At 34.7% G+C, this 20,300-nt stretch overlaps 1 protein-coding gene and 1 pseudogene across 1 annotated transcript in view; one reads left to right on the plus strand and one right to left on the minus strand.

Annotated features, from left to right (window-relative positions):
• The window catches only part of OTOGL (otogelin like), a 404,189-nt gene that overhangs the window by 141,146 nt on the left and 242,743 nt on the right, over nucleotides 1–20,300 (minus strand). Inside the window, exons 10-14 of the mRNA XM_064376937.1 lie at nucleotides 19,703–19,857; nucleotides 10,897–11,018; nucleotides 7,157–7,362; nucleotides 1,070–1,197; nucleotides 616–722 (exon numbers count right to left, since the gene is read on the minus strand). Coding sequence (XP_064233007.1) covers nucleotides 616–722; nucleotides 1,070–1,197; nucleotides 7,157–7,362; nucleotides 10,897–11,018; nucleotides 19,703–19,857 — 718 coding nt within the window. The remainder of the gene's footprint in view (nucleotides 1–615; nucleotides 723–1,069; nucleotides 1,198–7,156; nucleotides 7,363–10,896; nucleotides 11,019–19,702; nucleotides 19,858–20,300) is intronic.
• On the plus strand, nucleotides 13,579–14,948 carry LOC105709870 (protein FAM217A-like; annotated as a pseudogene).

Below are 20,300 nucleotides of genomic sequence, written 5' to 3' on the forward strand. Positions count from 1 at the left end.
TATAATTTGCAACAACATGGATGAAACTAGAGGTCATTATGTTAAGTGAAATAAGCCAAACAGAAAGACAAATATCACACATTCTCACTCATATGTGGGAACTAAAACAGTGAATCTCATGAAGATAGAGTGTAGATTGATGGTTACCAGAGTCCAGGAAGGGTAGGAGAGAGGTGGGGAATAAAGAGAGAGTAATTATGGGTACAATGTACATATAGAAGAAATAAGACCTGGTGTTGGATAGATAAGTAGGGGAGCTATAGTTAACATTAATCAATTGTATATTTCAAAATAGTAAGAAGATAATAATTTGAATGTTTCTAGTATAAAGAAAAGATAACAAAGGTGACGGATACCCAATTCCCTTTATTTGATTACATAAATGCATGAAATTATCACATGTACCCTGAAAATACGTACATCTACTATGTATCAATTTAAAAACTTTAGACTGTGCCTGTTATATAGCAAACTTTTAATAGCTCTTTGTAGTTTACATTTTACATTTCCCATAATATTTTGTGAACAGCTGAAATGGTTAAATAACAGAAGTAGTTATGGGTCTTCTTTTTACATAAAGAGAATTTTATTATAACTACAAATCATTTCACTTACTTGCAAAGATCATTAACACAGCTGGCAATATACAAATATGGATCAATATACTCATGGCAGCTCAGAAAAGGAAACTGCAACAGTATCTGACACTTGAAGAAGATTGCCTGTGCGAACAAAGATGCCAGTCACTAGTTTCATGGTATGTATATAGTCTTATATTATTTTTACAGATCTATTTGCAGGATTTTCAGTTCTCACAAGGAAAAAGATGGTAATTGATAAATTTTAACCAATATTTTTCGAACTACAGATTTTCATGAGTACTACATTTATGAAATTCCCTACATTTACTATTTCGGAAATTAAAGTGATTCCCTATTGCAATTATGTTTCCAGGATATAATATTTTTAAATTAAGTTGTGTTTGCACTTAAGAATGCTTAGGTAAATATATAAATAAGACATATGTGTATTCTGTCCAACATGCTCACATTTCTCACATCAAATTTACCTCAAATGCTGGCATTCCACTGGAGCATGGATTTGGAAAATCTGAGGGTGTGAGTACACATTTGATGTCATCTGGAGTTTGCACCGACCAACTATTTGCAAACATAGCGATGTCTTCTGTGTAGTCCTCTATTTCACACAAGCACACACACACAGAAATAGGTATAATCATATCATTTTCCACAAACATAGACATGGTTCTTCAACACAAACTTCCTGATCAAAACTTGAAACTCAATAACATTATAATTAATATGTGATGTTAGATAATAACATTATTTTACCATAATAAAAACAAATTGAACAAAATGTGACTACCAAATAATAGTTCCACTGGACAGAAAAAGCAAACTACGTTTAAACAACATGGGGAAGGACTGAAGGACAGTGAGTACAACATACACATCACTGAAGAATTAAACACCAATGTTCAATCTGTGCTGAGAGGAGAAAAAATGTGCACAAAATGAAAAAAAAACACAAATAAGTTTAGTGTAAAAATTATCAGACAACTCTCTCATTATATTTAATATTAGTAAGAACCTTATTAAAATTGCAGTTCCATTTGGTGGGGACGGTCCATACAAAAAAATCTTGTCAAATTCTTGGGGACATTTCAGAGGACAGTCACATAGACAATGAAGGATTAGAAAATACATCTATAGACGAGAAGACTAAGAAGTGAATCTATTTCATCTAAATATGATGAACAGTGTTTCGAAACATGCTCAGGAAAGACATCCTGGTTGAGAACCCTGAAGCTAATCCAGCATTAATCTCAGGCAAGATTCAGGGGTTAATGTGTTGGCAGCAACAAACTCCAGTGCTCTAGATTCTTCATTCCAAATCAAGGTTTTTATTTTATTTATTTATTTATTTTGAGATGGAGTCTCACTCTGTCACCCAGGCTGGAGGGCAGTAGCACGATCTTGGCTCACTGCAATCTCCACCTCCTGGGTTCAAGCAATTCTCCTGCCTCAGCCTCCTGAGTAGCTGGGATTACAGGGGAGTGCACCTGGCTAATTTTTGTATTTTTAGGAGAGATAGGGTTTCACCATTTTGGTCAGGCTGGTCTTGAACTCCCGACCCTGTGATCCACTCGCCTCAGGCTTCCAAAGTGCTGGGATTACAAGTGTAAGAACCGTGCCAGGCCCCAAATCAAGTTTTTAAGTTATCTTTCTACCTGATCTGAGAACAAGTTCAGGGAACAATACAAAAATTAATCCTTCCCCTCCTCCATTCAGACAAAGGCTGAATGTCAAAGCTCAAACACTGGGCAGGACCAAACAAGGTGACATCTCAAAGTTCCATGTAAGACAGTTAGATTTCAGATTTGAGGTTGGAGTTCTCCACCACCCAGATTTGCATGATCAGAAGTCTACCACTGATGACTTCTCGAGCCAAATGTTTACCAATTTCTCTGAGTATCTTCAAAGTAGAAAAATAACGTGTGTATGCCACTACCAAACACTGGAAAGATGAGGGACTTTATTATCTGTAAGAATGCTTTGCTCTCTTGGTGTAAAATACTAAACTTTATCATAGCCTAGAAGACTTTGCATGAGGTGGGCCCTGTTCTCCTCTTACTCCCACCCCATCCTGCCCCTCCTATATCTTCTGCACCTATTCTTGCTCAACCTACTCCAGTCATACTGACTTTGTGCTGTTCTTCAAACACTCAAACTCATTGCCACCCCAGAACACTTGGTCTTGCTCTTCCTCCTTCAACATCACTCTTTCCTGAAATCTTCTCTGTCACCTCCCTTACTTCATGTAGGCCTCTGTTTAATAGAACTCCTCAGAGAGTCCTTCTCTGCCATGTGATCTAGACTAGCACCAATCACAGACTTACTCCATCACTCTTTACCTTCTTTCTCCACCTTTATTCTTTCATGGCTGCTATTGCTCACAAAAATTATATTTCTCTGTGTTTATCTTGTTTTCCATTACAGTATGTACTACATGAAGGCCAAAAGCTTGTCTCAGCTATTCTATTGCTGTATTCCTAGTTTAGCATCTGGCATATAGCAGGTATTCAAAATATATTTGCTGAATAAGTGAGTGAATAAATATAGGGGAATTTATGAACTTTATTAAAAAGATTATTAGAATCCAGCTTTCAGCCTGGATGTGGTGACTCACACCTGTAATCCGAGCACTCTGGGAGACTGTGGTGGGTGGCTCACATGAGGCCAGGAGTGTGAGACCAGCCTGGTCAACATGGCAAAACCCGATCTCTACTAAGAATACAAACATTAGCTGGGCATGATGGTTCATGCCTGTAATCCCAGCTACTTGGGAGGCTGTGGCACGAGACTCACTTGAACTTGGGAGGAAGAGGTTGCAATGAGCCAAGATCACGCCACTGCTCTCCAGCCTGGGCAACAGAGCGAGACCCTGTCTCAAAAACAAAACAAACAACAACAACAAAGAATCTTTGTCTCTGATATCATTGAAATGTTGCACACCCAGGAAAGTATGGGCCTGCTGTAATATACTTTTTAAAAATGGAAAAACTGATGTCTTTTTTAAGTACATGTATAGTTACATTTCCTTTCAAAACACCATGTTTTAAAGGTCTGAAGAAACAAAAATATTTCCATAAAACCCACTTATTTCAATACTTACGCAAGAATTTTAATGTTACTAAACGACCTGGCCAGTTCCTTAGAGTTCACTTTAATTGCAGCTTTGAACCATGTATTTAGCTATTTTATATTGCATCAACAAAAGAGTCATAAAAGTTGTTTATCATGAGATTTTAAATCCATATCTAATGGTGGAGTGGGAACACACTAAACTAAAATTAAAATGTTTTGTATAAAATATGCTCTAAGTAGAGTAATTTATTGTCCATATTGGGACATTTTTGAGAATGAAAAGGAGGCATTATTAATTATTATGCTGGGAAAAATGAAAGTAAACCAGGACTTATATGTTGGTACATAGCTAGCTGTAGACATGAATTATGGAAACAGAATTCTCAACTAGACAACAAATTAAAATCCTCCTATGTGTACAGAAATTCTGACAAGTCTCATTTCTTTGTGAAATCATCCCTGAAGGACAAGTTGGAATGCAGAGAGAAATGCAATTTTAATCACCATTAAGAAACTATGCATTCAGTGGCATTCAATCAAACTCACTCTCTCTAAAGATTTTTCTAATCAGCAAAATACAGGTTGAGTTTCAAGAAAATATCAGGCTTCTTAAAGCTAAAGGTAATACTGCTCATCTGTAGACATTTTCTTGCATTATTATACCATGGGAGGAAATAGAAAGGCAGCTTATCAAAGTTATTGTAAGTTAGGTTTTTAAAAAAATTACTCTGCCTTATACTGTGAAGCAAATAACATTGTGAAAAAGGTGAAATATCTCCTTATGTCTTTCCCATGTACTTTCCAGAATCCTTCTTGCCTTCTGCCAGTTCAGTCATAATTGAGTTCCATTGCCTTCTGCCAGTCTTCATCCACTTCTAATCCACTAACACCCTTGTGCATGCTGCCCCAGTTGGCTCACTGTGAACAACCATTTCATGTTCCAGGTTATCTTGAACATGTAAGTCTGTCTGCACCTTAACTCAAATCTAAGTCTTCCTACCTCTAACAAGAGCAGATGCTATTTTCTATCCTGACCTCCACACCATGTTCCCTGGACGTCCCCCGAGGGGAAGTTGCCCAAAGCAGCCTTTTCTTCTTTCTTTCTTTCTTTTTTTTTTTGAGACAGAGTCTTGCTGTTATGCAGAGGCATGATCTTGGCTCACTGCAGCCTCCATCTCCTGGGTTCGAGCAATTCTTCTGCCTCGGCCTCCCCAGTAGCTGGGATTATAGGTGTCCGCCATCACACCCAGCTAATTCTTGTATTTTTAGTAGAGATGGGGTATCACCATGTTGGCCAGGCTGGTCTTGAATTCCTGAACTCAGGTGATCCACTTCCCTCATCCTTCCAAAGTGCTGGGATTACAGGAGTAAGCCACCATGTCTAGCCTACCCCAAAGCAGTCTTTTCTAACTCTAACACGAAGAACTGGACTAAGGATTTTTTTTTTTTCATGAAGCTTTGATACAGAAGAAAAAGAAATCAGCAATTACCATCTGATTCATTCTGCCTGCATCCAAAACCCTATTTCCTAACACAATCTCAAGAGTACAACTTTGTGACCCCTCTCATTGCAAATGCCAACTGGAAGCAAAACACCATTTCAGGATGATGCCAGTACTATACATCTGTATTGTGCTCAGAGACTTTTAAACATTTTTATTTACATTTTCTCATTCAATATTCACTGGCTGGGAAGGTCCCAGAGTCATTATCATTATCTCTATTTTACATATGAGGAAATTGACTTTTTGGAGCCCTGCTCTCTACTCTAGCTGCTAGTAAACTAATCCTGATGATGCATCATCTATCTTGAGCAAAACATTTGCATTTTAATAAGGGCTTCTCAAAGCAATGTAAAGATGTTTTCAAATGCTATTATTTCAGCCCCATTATAGGCTTATGGAGAAATACTTGGAGATGGCTATAAATTAAATTAAATGTATTGAGTATTACCTACGTGCTTAGGTACTGTACTGTTTTACACTGATTGTCTCATTTAATCCTTGCAACCCTTATGAAGTATATACTCTTATTATATCATTAAACTTACAAACTTTAATAAGGATAAAGGAGAATTTGAATCACACAGTCTGATTCCAGAGCCCACACTCTAAGCAGTCCTTTCACCATCCTTTAAAACACAACACAGGGGCAACTCATCTCAGTTAATTTTATAATATAAAACAAAAGTATTATATAACATTTATAGCTTCAATGTCAAGTGCTCAAGCACTTATCTAAGCACAAGATTGGGAGCCTCTCAGGTTTGTAACCCAACCCTGACAGTATCAGTTATAAGCTATGTTACACTGATCACCTTGTGTTCTTATCATAAAATTAAGAAAATAATACTGGCTGGGTACAATGGTGCACCTGTAGTCCCCACTATCTGAGAGGCTGAGACCAGAGGATTACTTGAGCCAGGAGTTCAAGACCAGCATGGGCAACACAGCAAGACCCCATCTTAATGAAAAGAAATACCAAGACATCACCTTGAAAAGAAGAAAAGAAAATAAAGGAGATGAAAAGAAAAGACTACTCACCTTACAGGATGTTGTGAGGGTTGGAAATAATATAGCTATATGTGCTTAAACTAACTATTGTTATAAACATTAGCAGGGTATATTATTATTATTACTGACTACTCTGTGAGTTACAAATTATTATAGCCCTATTTTACAGCTAAAGAAACGGAGCATAAGAATGGTTAAATGAGTGTTCTCAATTACAGAACTTATAAAAGTTGAAATGAGATTCAAAGCCAAGTTCACTGGTACTAAGAACAGTATTCTTTTTTTATTGCACTTCTATGTGTGGACCTAAATCAGGATTATGGTTGATTCTCTTATTCTATTGTCATTACACACTAGTATCTGAATTGATACAGAACCCATTTCTAATAACTCAGTTTTAGTTTCATAACTTAGATTTAATAGATGATCTGGTAGGTATATAAAACCTTTCCAAGTTACTATTCAACTTTCCCATTCACATTTTATTATTTTTGCAAACTATTATTTGTCAGTTATTCGATTTATTCCTATCAAGAAGGGATGCAAAAATAGTTTTTGTCTTAACAAAGACATATTTGAGCCAAATGGGTTTGAATCACTAGAATATAAACTTCAAGAAGTGAAAGGTTTTGTTCACTGATGTATTCCAGTTAATACATCAGTGAATACAGAGGTATCCCTCCCAAAGCAGTGGATACAGAGGTATCCCAAGCTTCTGACACAAAACAAATGCTCTATTAAAATGTGTTATAAGTGCTTCATGCTAATTCAGCAAAGGAAACTAGTTCACGGTTTTCAAGAATTACACCAAAATATTTTTCTATTCAACCTTTACTTAAAATCACTAAAGCAGGCAATGACAGCCACAAATTTCCTCCCGCATCTATGACAAGTCTTCTGGGTACAAAACAACTTGGTCAGGGGAAAAAAAGAAGACTTTAGAAGATACACACACATTTCTTCTGTTTCACTTACCTTGCAGAATTATGAAATCATCAGACTGAATGCCATTGTAGTTTCCACATAGGCCACATGGTTTCCCCTTATGGTCCTCAGACAGCTTGAGGTAGATCCCAGATATCCCATCCCAAGCCAATGAAAAGCCAAAGTTTGTTTTCACGAGAATGTAGTCAGCTAGCTTCTCGATGAAAATCTGTCCAAATGTCTGAGGCAATGTCAAACTTGAAAAATAGAACAAAAGCTATCTAAGAATGACGATAAGGGCTCAATTACAGATAATATGTTTTTTAAGTGACTGAGATATGATTAAAAGAAAATGATTACTCAAAATTATTGAATAAACTGTGCAGCAAGATCTCCAAAGCAACCATCCTCTAGAAAATCTCAACATTTTTGAAAATTTCAGTATTGAAATAAAAATACAACAAAAATGATACTGCTTTCTTATACAGATTTAGATTTTGTACTTATAATTAGATGCTTCTTTGAACCAACCAAAATCACACAGTTGCTAAATACTGGTGATTTGTTAAACCTGTAAAATAACCTTGCCTATTTAGAATAGTTAGAGCTTAAATGTGTTTATTATTATTATTATTATTTTTTTTGGAGACGGAGTTTTGCTCTTGTTACCCAGGCTGGAGTGCAATGGCACGATCTCAGCTCACCGCAACCTCTGCCCCCTGGGTTCAGGCAATTCTCCTGCCTCAGACTCCTGAGTAGCTGGGATTACAGGCATGTAATGCCTGTAATTAGCGCCACCATGGCCAGCTAATTTTTTGTATTTTTAGTAGAGACGGGGTTTCACCATGTTGACCAGGATGGTCTCGATCTCTTGACCTCGTGATTCACCCGCCTCGGCCTCCCAAAGTGCTGGGATTACAGGCATGAGCCACCGCGCCCAGCCTATTATTTTTTTATCTAAAGAGTTAAAGTGATCTAAAAATGCTGCTCAACAATTTTGAAGTAAGAACAAACAATAGTCAATATATATAAACATGATGCTTGAGTTCTGATTTTGCTTAATTTTATTTTAAACATGGCTATAAGGAAATAGGAGTTTCTAACTTTAGAATGACACTTTGACATGTCATTGTTTTCTAAAAAATATCAAAGGATGATGAATTATAACTTAGATTTTTAATGCTGCAAAGTACAATATTAGGAATATAATATACTGTCATACTATATTACATAGGGGTAATACTCAAAATTTTTAAATTGGATACAATTTAGCCTATTTAAACAAGTGTCACATAAAATATTTAAGCTCCTGATACAATGTCTAATTTTTCCATTTTTCAGAAGCATATGCACATATAAAGGAAGTGGGTGGCCTAAGGTAACTGAAGAGAACTAAACAATTGAATATTTTGAAAGCACCTAGAATACTTTTGAAAGAACACAGTTATCCTTCCATCCATCAGTATTGCCAAAAAGAACAAGTACTGATAATTAAATAAATTGGAAAAACCTCATTTATATTAAGATAGCCATGTCAAATAAAAACTATATGTAATTATATATAATGTGAATAATATGGGTAGTCAATAGATATATTCATATATTTTTCTCAAAAATTTCAAATTAGTGAGTACCATTCCAGGAAGAGCATGGCCTGATGAACCAAAAACTACAAAACTGAACAGACTAGTTAACAAAGGAATAATCCCCAAAGAAACAATTAAAAAGATCTGTAGCCATTTGCACAAAAAATAATTTTTACAGATACTTAGTCACAGAAAAATATTTACAAAAATGGAATATTAACTAAAAATTTAAACTGGAGAATAGATAAAAAAGATTCTAGCTAACTACTGCCATAATATATTCTTATTAAAAATTATAAATATGAGGAATTCATAGTAAAAGTCAATATGAAATAACATTAAAGAAATATCACTTGTTTTAAATTTGTAAGTTTATATAAACTATATTTGAAAGAAGCAAATCACATTTACAAATACATTTCAGAGTAATAGCTAAACTCATGGAAGTACAATTGTACTATTATGCATACTTTTTTGTTTGGTCATTTGTCACTTGGTCATTTGGTCTCCTTAATAGTAAATTTAATTAAATAATCAGTTTTCAAAAATAAAGGTGGATAACTGTGATTATCCTGAAGTTTATAACATAGAAGGATGCTAGTGGAGTTGGGAGATTATAGTTTAAACTAGACAATATCCAATAGGTCAAAGAAAAACATGAAACATAGGCAGGAAACATTAAAATGTAAACCTGAATGAATGCAGAACTGAATGCTGAATGCTGAAGAGTATTCAGGGATTCATTTGTCTCAAAACCCCTTATTTTCACAGGTGAAAGAAATGAAATCCAGAGAAGCTTTACACACAGAGCCACACATGTTTGATTTTATTTTGGCAAATATTTCTGTAGCATTTGCTATGAGTTAGGCCCCGTCAGGAACAGCATTTGTGAAAGCAATATTGCTGAATAATAAGAAAACCATCCTGTTTCTATCACATAATCTGAAATCCTCATAGAAATGCTTTTGTGAGCTAAGATTAAATATCATGTTCCTGCTTTAATAAAGAAATAATATTCTTGAAAATCAGTCTGAATGGTAAGTCTGTTTTACAAAACATAATAATTGTTTAAATGCCCATTTTATTACCCAAAATTCCATATAGAGAATCCTAAATGACTCTTTAAATTCAACTCTAGGAAATACATATGGAAATGCATTATCTTCTTACTCAAATGCCTAAACTTTCTTTTATGAGAAAATGAGAAGTACAGAACCCAACTGACCAAGAAAATAAGCCTCAGACAGTGGGAAGAGCTGTTCTAGGTTGTCTGGCTCTTTCAAGCCTCCTCTGGTGCTCTGTCCACTGCCCCTTCTGCTACCATCTGCTACCACTGCTGCCTTTTGAGGAATCTAAACCCAGAAAAAGCAACACGGGTTGATAAAGCCATTGCGCTGGAAAGTATTCCTATAGTTCAAACACTTGCTAGTGAATTCTGAATGATGAATAGAATTGTTCCAGCCCACAATTTCCTTGATCTGGCATAATCCAGCCTGGAAATATTTAAAATTGAGTCTCTCTATAATTATTTAGATTGGAAGGCAGATTATTCCACAGTATTTCTAGTTTAGAATAAAAAAAATAAAAATAAAAAAAAAACCTTTTGCCAAATACATAAACATCCTCTGCCCCAAAATTCTCATGTCATAGTCTTGGCAGATAGGAAACCAGAAGTGGGCTCCTTTCTGATCTATTTGAGGTCCATCATTTGTCAGTCAGAACTTCTGTGGAAAATCTCAAGGGACACCCAAACTCCACTCAAACAAGCTTGGAAAGAACTTCCAGAATCCTTTCCAAAATAAAAGAAAATAGATTTTTAAGTTTCTGCTTTAAAGAAAGAAGAAAATATTTAAGAAAGATGGCAAAAAAAAAAAAAAAAAGAAAGAAAGAATTAAACTCTTAAGATATCTCTTGAATCTCTCATTTAAAAAAAAAAGAGAGACACTCTCATCTCCACCCATGTAAACATATTATATTTATATTCTGCACACAAGTATCAGGAAGGGTAAACTGGTTGTACTCCTGACTGCCTGGATGGCCTCAGAGCCTGCTAAAGTTTTGATGTCTGTAAGTTATACCTTTAAGAGTATTGTTAAGGAAGAAATCCTCTCTTCCTACTCTCCACAGTTCACTTCCAGCAAGCGATGTTTGGATTTTCTATTAATTTGTGGTGTTATTGACATTTTACTGTTTCCCATATCCTACCTGATTCCATTCTTTTTTATTTCATGACCATAAATTCGAATTTCCTCTTGGTTTGAAAAGAACAAGCTGATTGACCGATAACAAGAATACACTGAACCAAGGCATTTAGGACTGTTATGAACCTTAAGGGGAGGAAAACAAAGAGAAAGCATAGGAACAAACAACAAATTTGAGTTACTAAAACCACAATGTATGTTTACAATTATACAGCTTCATTAGTCCCATGGCACTTTACAATGTTATAACTACATTTGGGATTTCTGAGAGAAAAGAAATATTTACCTCAGAAATTGGACAACAAAATGAACTTTCTAAAATACAAGTTAATCAGCATATTTTTGGAACGATTTGAATCTTCACATCTTGGATGTTAATATTCTCAAGCTACGTGGTATGCCCTGGGAGAAATTAGTTCTGATAGTAAAACCGTAGAGCACCACAAAGAAGCGCATTTGTCATTTTTACGTCTGTATTTTTTACCTGTTAGAGAATCATAAAACAGAGCTTTGAATGGAACTCTACACAAAGCAATATTTAAAGGTTAAAAAGTGACCATGAACTCACTAAAAATAAAATTGATTTTATTTTTATTTAGCCCAGACACTTTAAGGAAGACAGAGATTATTTTTCAAAAAAATGGGAAAATTCGTTTAAGAAAAAGAGTGCAAGGAAGAAAAGAAGAAAGGAAGAAAAGAGAAAAGGAAGCTTAGATTCTTTTACCCTATACCAAAATTAATTTCAAAAGGTCCAAAAAGTAAAGTATAAATGTTGAAACCATGACATAACTGAAAGAAAACAGAGATTAATTACAATTAGAGGTGGAAAAGAACTTTCTAAGCCTCAAAGTGATTTTTAAAATTATTAGTAGTATAGGCTTTTTAAAAATTTGTTTGTTTTTAGGGTGTTTTGTTTTGTTTTGTTTTGTTTTTGAGATAGAGTCTCTCTCTGTTGTCCAGGCTGGAGTGCAGTGGTGTGATCTCAGTTCACTGCAACCTCTCCCTCTCAGGTTCAAGTGATTCTCATGCCTCAGCCTCCCAAGTAGCTGGGTCTATAGGTGTGTACCACCAAACTGGTTAATTTTGTATTTTTTCAGTAGAGACAAGGTTTCACTATGTTGGCCAGGCTTGTCTCCAACTCCTGACTTCCAGTGATAACCTACCTCGGCCTCTCAAGGTGCTGGGATTACAGGTGTGAGTCACCATGCATGGCCTCAATAATATAGTTTTAATATTGTAGTGATTTAATGTATATTAATTTTATGCTTTATCAGCAAATTTTATTGATCATTTATTATGCACCAGGTACTGTTCTAGGTTGTGGGGATATAGCAGCCAACAAAGCAGACAAAAATATCTTCTATCATGAAACTTGTATTCTATTAGAGGAAAACAGCTAATAGAAAATACAGCTATGTGAAGCTAAAAGATATACTATGTTAGATGACATTAAGGAGAAATATTAAGCAGGGAAATGAGATAGGGTGTGTATGTGCCAAGGTCTGAGGGAATTTTCAGAGTGAGTGGCCAAGAAAGGCCATGCTGAAAAGATGAAATTCTAGTAAAGATGCAGCATGAGAGAGAGAACAAGCCATATGGGATATCTAGAAGACCATTCTAGGCAAAGGAAATAGCAAGTACAAAAGCCTGAGGTAGGAGTAGGCCTAAAATGTTCTCAGGATCCAGGAATCCAAGCAACTGACCCCAGACTAGATATTGGAGGATTCTTCTCTGAAGAAACAAAATGGACAAAAAAGACATATAGATACTAATATTTGGGGGCTTATCTAATGAAAGCAGCAGATCCTTGCTCAGTCTCACACTAGTCAACAAGCCCCAGAGTTTCCAATTTGCTTTTAGAGCCTTATTTTCAAATGTGAGCAAATATTCATGAATCATTAGTCATTTGATGAAAGTCTGTGACATGAAAGACAGGCATCAAATTAAAAAAAAGGAAATCAATGAAATCCAAAACAATTCAGAAAAATTCAAAACCTTCTAAAAATACATAGTTGATATCTTCTGAGAGACAAAATGATATATGCCATCCTTTAAGAATAAAATGCTGCTAAAAATGAAATTCAAAGAATAAAAACAAATAATTGAATACTGACAATATAAAAGGAGTAATGTATAACTGAAGTAGAAAGGTAGAAAGATAAACATCTCAGAATTGGACAGAAATATCCCAAAATGTAGAACAAAAAAGAAAAAAGCTAGAAAATAGTCAAGAATCAATAAGAAAATTAAAGGATCACTCCACTCCAGAGCTCCTATATATGAGCTCCAATATAAAAGCCCATCAAGTGCCCAGCACACACACACACAAAAAAAAAAAAAAAAAATGGGAAAAGAAATTCACATAATTACAAAATCTCAGAACACTGGGAATTAAACGATCTAAAAATTTCTGGAGTTCAGGTAAGGTTATATGCAAAATGATCAGAAATCAGAATGAATTTAAATTTAAAATTCTGAAAGTGATTTTTAAATTAAAATCAAGGCTTCAAAAATTCTCCTCCCATGCACACTTTCCAGGAAAGTATCTTCCCTTTCCAGAAACCAACTTAGTCAGTTAAAATAAGTGAGTAAACAAAGAGGAATGAGTCCCTGCTTAATCACCACTACAAACACTGGCCACATATTCAGAGCATCCAATGAGCTTTTCAGAGCCTATCTCTCTAGTATGAACAAAATTAAAGGACCACTAGACATTGATGGGAACCAAGAAAGAGGAAAACTGATGAGAGAGAAGAATAAAATTCTCCAGTAGGATGATGATAAGAAATCCCAAGTGATAGGTGTGCAGTAGACTTCAAAAGCAACCCATCTCAATTGAAAGATGGGAAGGAAAAAGTGAGGAAAGGATGTCTCATGAGGAGAAAGAGAAGCTGATAGATTGCTTAATGCATCTGACCATACCGAAAAGAGTTTTATAGAGGTCCAGAGTTAGAAAAAATATTAGTGATTGGAGTAAAGAGGTTATGATATGGGTTTCTTGGGTCTGATGTACAGTGTGAATAAATGCTTGCAGCTCTTAGCCCTTTTTTGATCAATGAAGCACTTTTTTATTAATATTTTCCTTTGTTAAAGGAGGAACCATAACTCTCCATAGCTGTACATATAACCCTTTTCTCCTAAAGAGGAGTCAGTCAGTGCTCCTATATTTTTAATTTTTTTGTCAAAGCAAGAAGTAAATACTTTAGAATTGTTAAATATATAAATAAAGTGAATAAAGTTGAAAAAAATAGAACTTTTATATTAGTATTTCCATATCCTGATTTTCTCCCTCCTCCTTTCAGTACTCTAGACTTGCACAATTTAGCCCTCTCAAAAATCTGAAAATTGGAAAGCGACAGTGGAACCTGCAGAAAGCTCTCTTGAACACTTGATAACTCATTTATTGGAACTGGAAAGATTACAACATATGAGTATTCTAAAAGAGAGGCCCAGACTACAAACTACTTTCTGTACTCCAGCAGTTACTGAACGACCCTTTTCCTCCAAAGTTACACCAAAAGTGAGACAGCCAAAACCTTGTGACTCTTGAGTCTTCAGATACCCTGTGTAGATAAAAGTCAAGAAAAAAGAAAAAACAATTCTGGTTCTTGCAAGCTTGAGCAAAATTCTTTAAAATGGAATTGGAGCAATGCTGGCAAACATAGATGGAATTCTAGACCATCATCTCTAAAAAGTTCTTCCACCACAAAACAATTGATTGCAACTTATGATGATAAGAATCTCAAAAGTTCTATTTTAAATCCATGCCAAGAACTCTCATCCAAGCCTACTGCTGGACAGACAACTCAATCACTGGTTAAAATGGTCTTCACAAGATGTCCACCATCGAGGTCTCCAATGCCAGTTTCACCTATACTTCTGTCTTTTCCCAAAAATCAGAAGGAAATTAAGGCACCGAAGAGAAACTTTGGAACCAAAAAGAAACTTTACCAACAAAATATAGTGTTGAATAGACCATTCGATATTCAGAAGCTAAACTGTTTGTCGCCTTCCTTTATTGCTAAGGATAAGTGCTCACCCACTGACCAAAAATAACTCTTTTCTTTCATACATCTCAATGTGAACAGACCTATTCTAAGAAGCCCAACTAAGATATGGTTAATTATTCCAAGACACAGGTATTATTAAAACAAATTACACCAAACAGTTATTTGGTGTGATATGGAGTGTAACTTGTGAAAAGCACTGCTGGGATGTCTATACATAAACCCACAGGCTTCTATACTGACACATTTGACAATCTTGCAATTTGTGTTTCAAAGAAATGGTTCATTTAGTAGACTATTCTATTCAAAAGGCTATTCTTCTTTTAGTGATCGTTTTCCAGTATAATTCCATCAATAAATGGTATAATTGAAAAAAAAAGTTCTAATATACTTGTATATTAGAAAAATATACAAGTAGAGACATAAAATCATCATAACCTATTATGATCAGCTCTAAACAATATTGACATAGCGACAATAATATTAAAAAAAGACATATTGATTTAATCAAAAAATGGTGACATAACCCTGTTAAGAGCAGTGAAAGGAAGTGTGTGTGTGTGTGTGTGTGTGTGCATGTACATGTATGTTAGGGGCAGGAAGGGTGGTATAACTAAGATAATTTCTCAATTTCCGTAATAGGAAGTGAACAAATAAGGCCTAACTTTGAAAACTAAAGAGATAATGGCATATTTTTATGTGTAAGATAAAAACCAGAAGAAACAGCTAAATTAGTTGAAGTAATTGTCGCTGGAGAGCCAGACTTCTGCTAGGGTGGAGGATGAAGGAAAGCAGAGGTTATTTTTTACTGTATATTCTGGGATGAAATCTTTCACTATGCACATATATTATTTTCACAAAAATAAAATTTAAAGAAGGAAAAAATAATCGGGGTACAAATAAAGGTATATGTATAATAATGTCTATCAATATATCCTTTGAAATTCTAATTTTAAAAACCTAAATTTCCAATATAAGGCATCATTAAATTATTTGAGTATTACAGAAGTTAGAAAAAATACAGCTAATAGTATTTGGATTTATCAAGAATATTTGACATTGAAGGAAGTTGAAGACATAATATTAATTGAAAGTATAGGACAGAAAACTATACACAGTATGATTTAAATTTTATAAATATGTATAAAATTCAGAGGAAAAAAGTTGAGAAGGAAGTAGATGAAGCTGTTAACAAACGGTAACTCTTCAGTGATAATTCTAACATTTTTCAGACTTCTCTGAATTTTCCAAATTTTCTACAAAAGAAGTAAACTGCTTTTATAATCAAGGGGAAAGATGACATTTCAAGTAATTGATTTATTTATTTGAAAGCAAATTTTGCCATTCAAAACCAGGCCAAGTAGAAACAACATCTACTAACTTCAGAGGCATAGTTCAGCATTGTGTGCTACTATCAAAGGACAGGTTATCTCATTGACACCTCAATCCTCAAAAGAGTGAGACACTGAACAAGAACATTTCAAAGAGCGGGTCAAAGGATATTCAAGTTATAAAACGAGTGAGGGGGTTGGGGAATAGTGGACAATGAGAGAACTGAGAACAGGAGACCTGCAAGCACAGGAGATACATTTCACCAACTTCCCTATGTAAATAGTCCTCTAAATTTTTATTCTTATGCCCTATAAGTTAATTTTCAATATATCTCATTTCTTTTTTTTTAACTTTTAAATACATTTGTTATTTTGTTTAATTTTTTTTTTAATTTTTGTGGTTACATAGTGTGTGTGTGTGCATGTGTGGTACAGGAGATGTTTCGATATAGGCATACAATGTTATATAATAACATCATGGAGAAAGAGGTATGCATCCCCTCAAGCATTTATCCTTTGTGTTACAAACAATCCATTACACTTCGTAAGTTATTTTTAAATGTACAATTAAGTTATTATTGACTATTGTCACCCATTTGTGCTTCTTTTCTGAGTCACAAAGATTTGTAGCCTTAAAAAGTTTCAGGGCCTAAAAGTTTCAGGATACAGAATTAATCTACACAAATCAGTAGCCCTACTATACACACCAACAGTGACCAAGCTGAGAATCAAATCAACTCAACCCCTTTTACAATAGCTCCAAAAAAATTAAAATATTTAGTAATATACTTAACCAAGGAGGTGAAAGACCTCTACAAGGAAAGCTACAAAACACTGCTGAAAAAATCATAGACATCAAAAACAAATAGAAACACATCCTAAGTGCATGGATTGGTGGAAACAATATTGTGAAAATGACCATACTGCCAAAAGCTATCTACAAATTCAATGCAATTCCCGTCAAAACACCACTATCATTTTTCACAGAACTAGAAAAAACAATCCTAAAATTCATGGAACCAAAAAAGAGCCCACATAGCCAAAACAAGACTAAGCAGAAAGAACAAATTGTGAGGCATTACATTACCTGACTTCAAACTACAGTATAAGACCACAGTCACCAAAACAGCATGATATTGGTATAAAAACGGACATATAGACCAATAGAGAATCCAGAAATAAAGCCAAATACTTACAGCCAACTGATTTTTGACAAAGCAAACAAAAACATAAAATGGGGAAAGGACACCCTATTCAACAAATAGTGCTGGGAATAATTGGCTAGCCACATGTAGAAGAATAAAACTGGATCCTTATCTATCACCTTATACAAAAATCAATTCAAGATGGATTAAAGATTTAAATCTAGACCTGAAACCATAAAAATTCTAGAAGATAATATTGGAAAACTCTTTTAGACATTGGCTTAGGCAAAGCCTTCATGACCAAAAACCCAAAAGCAAAAACAACAAAAACAAAGATAAACAGATAGGACTTAATTAAACTAAAAAGCTTCTATGAAGTAAAAGAGATAAGCAACAAAGTAAACAGACAACTCACAGAGTGAAAGAAAATCTTTGCAGTCTACACATACAACATCAGACTAATATCTGGAATCTACAAGGAACTCAAACAAATTAGCAAGAAAAAACAAACAATCCCATCAAAAAGTGAGCTAAGGACATGAATAGACAATTTTCAAAAGAAGATATACAAATTACCAACAAACATATGAAAAAATGCTCAACATTGCTAATTATTAGGGAAATGCAAAACAAAACCACAATGCGATACCACTTTACACCTGCAGGAATGACCATAATTGAAAAATCAAAAAATAATAGATGTTGGTGTGGATGTGGTGAAAAGGGAACACTTTTACACCATTGGTGGGAATGTAAACTACTACAATTACTATGAAAAACAGTGTAGAGATTCCTTAAAGAACTAAAAGTAGATCTACCATTTGATCCAGCAATCCTACTCCTGGGTATCTATCCAGAGGAAAAGAAGTCATTATACAAAAAAGATACTTGCACACACATGTTTATAGCAGCACAATTCACAATTGCAAAAACATGGAACCAGCCCAAATGCCCATCAATCAATGAGTTATATACATATAACATTTTCTTTAGAAATGAAATAGAAATAGAAATGAAATAGAAAATACATATATTTTCTATTTTTCTATTGATTATTATTGAAATAGTGTCCTATCTTAGACAGTGTGGATAAAAGGTTTATTTAAAAAAAAAAAGCCCCTGGCTTTGAAGAAGTCTCAATACTATTTGTTTTTTACATACAGAATGTACAATTAATTAAAGGTCCAAAAGGATGACTGGCTCCAAATATATATATAAATAGAAAATATATTTATACAAATAGAAAATTGTCTATTCATGTCCATATACACACACACACACACACACACACACACACACACACACACCATGGAATACTATTCAGCCATAAAGAGGAACAATATAATGGCATTTTCAACAACCTAGATGGAACTGGAGAGCATTAGTCTAAATGAAGTAACTCAGGAATGAAAAACCAAACATTGTATGTCTCACTCATAAGTAGGAACTAAGCTGAGAATGCAAAGGCATAAGAATTATATGACGGACTTTGGGGACAAAGGGGAAAGGCAAGGGGGCTGTGAGGGATAAAAGACTACACATTGGGTGCAATGGACACTGCTCAGGTGGTGGGTGCACCAAAATCTCAGAAATCACTACTAAAGAACTTATTCATGTAACCAAACACCACCTGCTCCCCCAAAAACTTATGAAAAAAAAAAAAAACAAGTTTCAGGGCCTACTTTTAATATTTGCATCACCAAGGAGAGGAAGAGAATGTAGGCAGCTCCAACATCAGTAAAAAGGGAAGGCATAACAGAGGTTCAAATATGTTTTGGCTGTGGAGATTTGTAGCTTTTAAATGGAACAACATAGCAGTTTACTGGTAATGATTTAAATACCTAGAAATTCAGAAGATCGTGGCAGGGAAAGAGGTCCCTGATTTCCTTATTCATCTAGAGCCACTCTGCAGCTTATATTTTTGAGAGGTCTCCTAAGAATTCATTTGAATCAAGAATTTTGCAACTAAGAATTAATTATCTGAGCTCAGTCATATAGTATCAAACTACCTAGCAATTTGCTGCCAGTCTTCACATCCTATAGCCTATGCTTATGTAACTCATATACTCCATTTTATAAATGTTAGCCTCAGGTTCATACTGACAGTGTCATTTAAAAAAACTAAACCAGCTGGACATATCTCACTGGAAGTATCAGGAAGGAAGAAAGCATGAGTAATATGGTTGGTACATGAACCCAGCCCCTCTTCAAAATAAGTATTCAATCTATGATTAGTATATATTTTGCATCATTTGTCCAGTACTTTTAAAATACATACTTTTCCAGAGATAATATTTTTAAGTTAACCATGTCCTAGGATCACCTACCCATACAGTGTACCGAGGTTCCAAATCACCACAGTCCTTTGCAAAAATATAAGAACAGTTTCCTGGGAAGTAATAGTAGATGCCATCAAATGTTTCAAAATGATACTGTCCCCAGGTTTTGCAAATCCCATCTCTGCCGTTGCCCATGTTTGGGACTGAAAAGAAACAGGATAATATTTTGTAGACAAAAAAAATTACACCTTTCTAGCAATGTTCAGTCATGGTAAATGATACTAATTTTCATTCAAATTTCCTTCCTTGGTGGTCTGTATCATAGGAAGAAATAACTAACATAAAATTACCAGTTGCTCTCAAAACTTTCAAACTCCCCTGAAGAAAAACAGGTTCTCCAAGAAGTTGTGAAGAAAAGATTTATGTTAGAAAGTTCCTTAATTTTTGTTCCCAAAGAAAGACTCTAGAAGAAAAAAGGTGTGGAAAATGATACAGTAAAATGTCATAGTAATAAAGCAAGTAAGATGGCTCAGAAAAGAGAGAAATGTCAGCACTGAGTGTCCATAGGCAGCATCAGAGTGTTCCAGTCTTTCACAAACATTCTTTTATGATATCCACAGAGAAAAATAACCACTGAGAAAAAAAT

The sequence above is a fragment of the Aotus nancymaae genome, unplaced genomic scaffold, assembly GCF_030222135.1.
Source record: "Aotus nancymaae isolate 86718 unplaced genomic scaffold, 86718_ANA_hifiasm-v0.15.2.pri h1tg000016l, whole genome shotgun sequence".
In the NCBI taxonomy this organism is placed as follows: Eukaryota; Metazoa; Chordata; class Mammalia; order Primates; family Aotidae; genus Aotus; species Aotus nancymaae.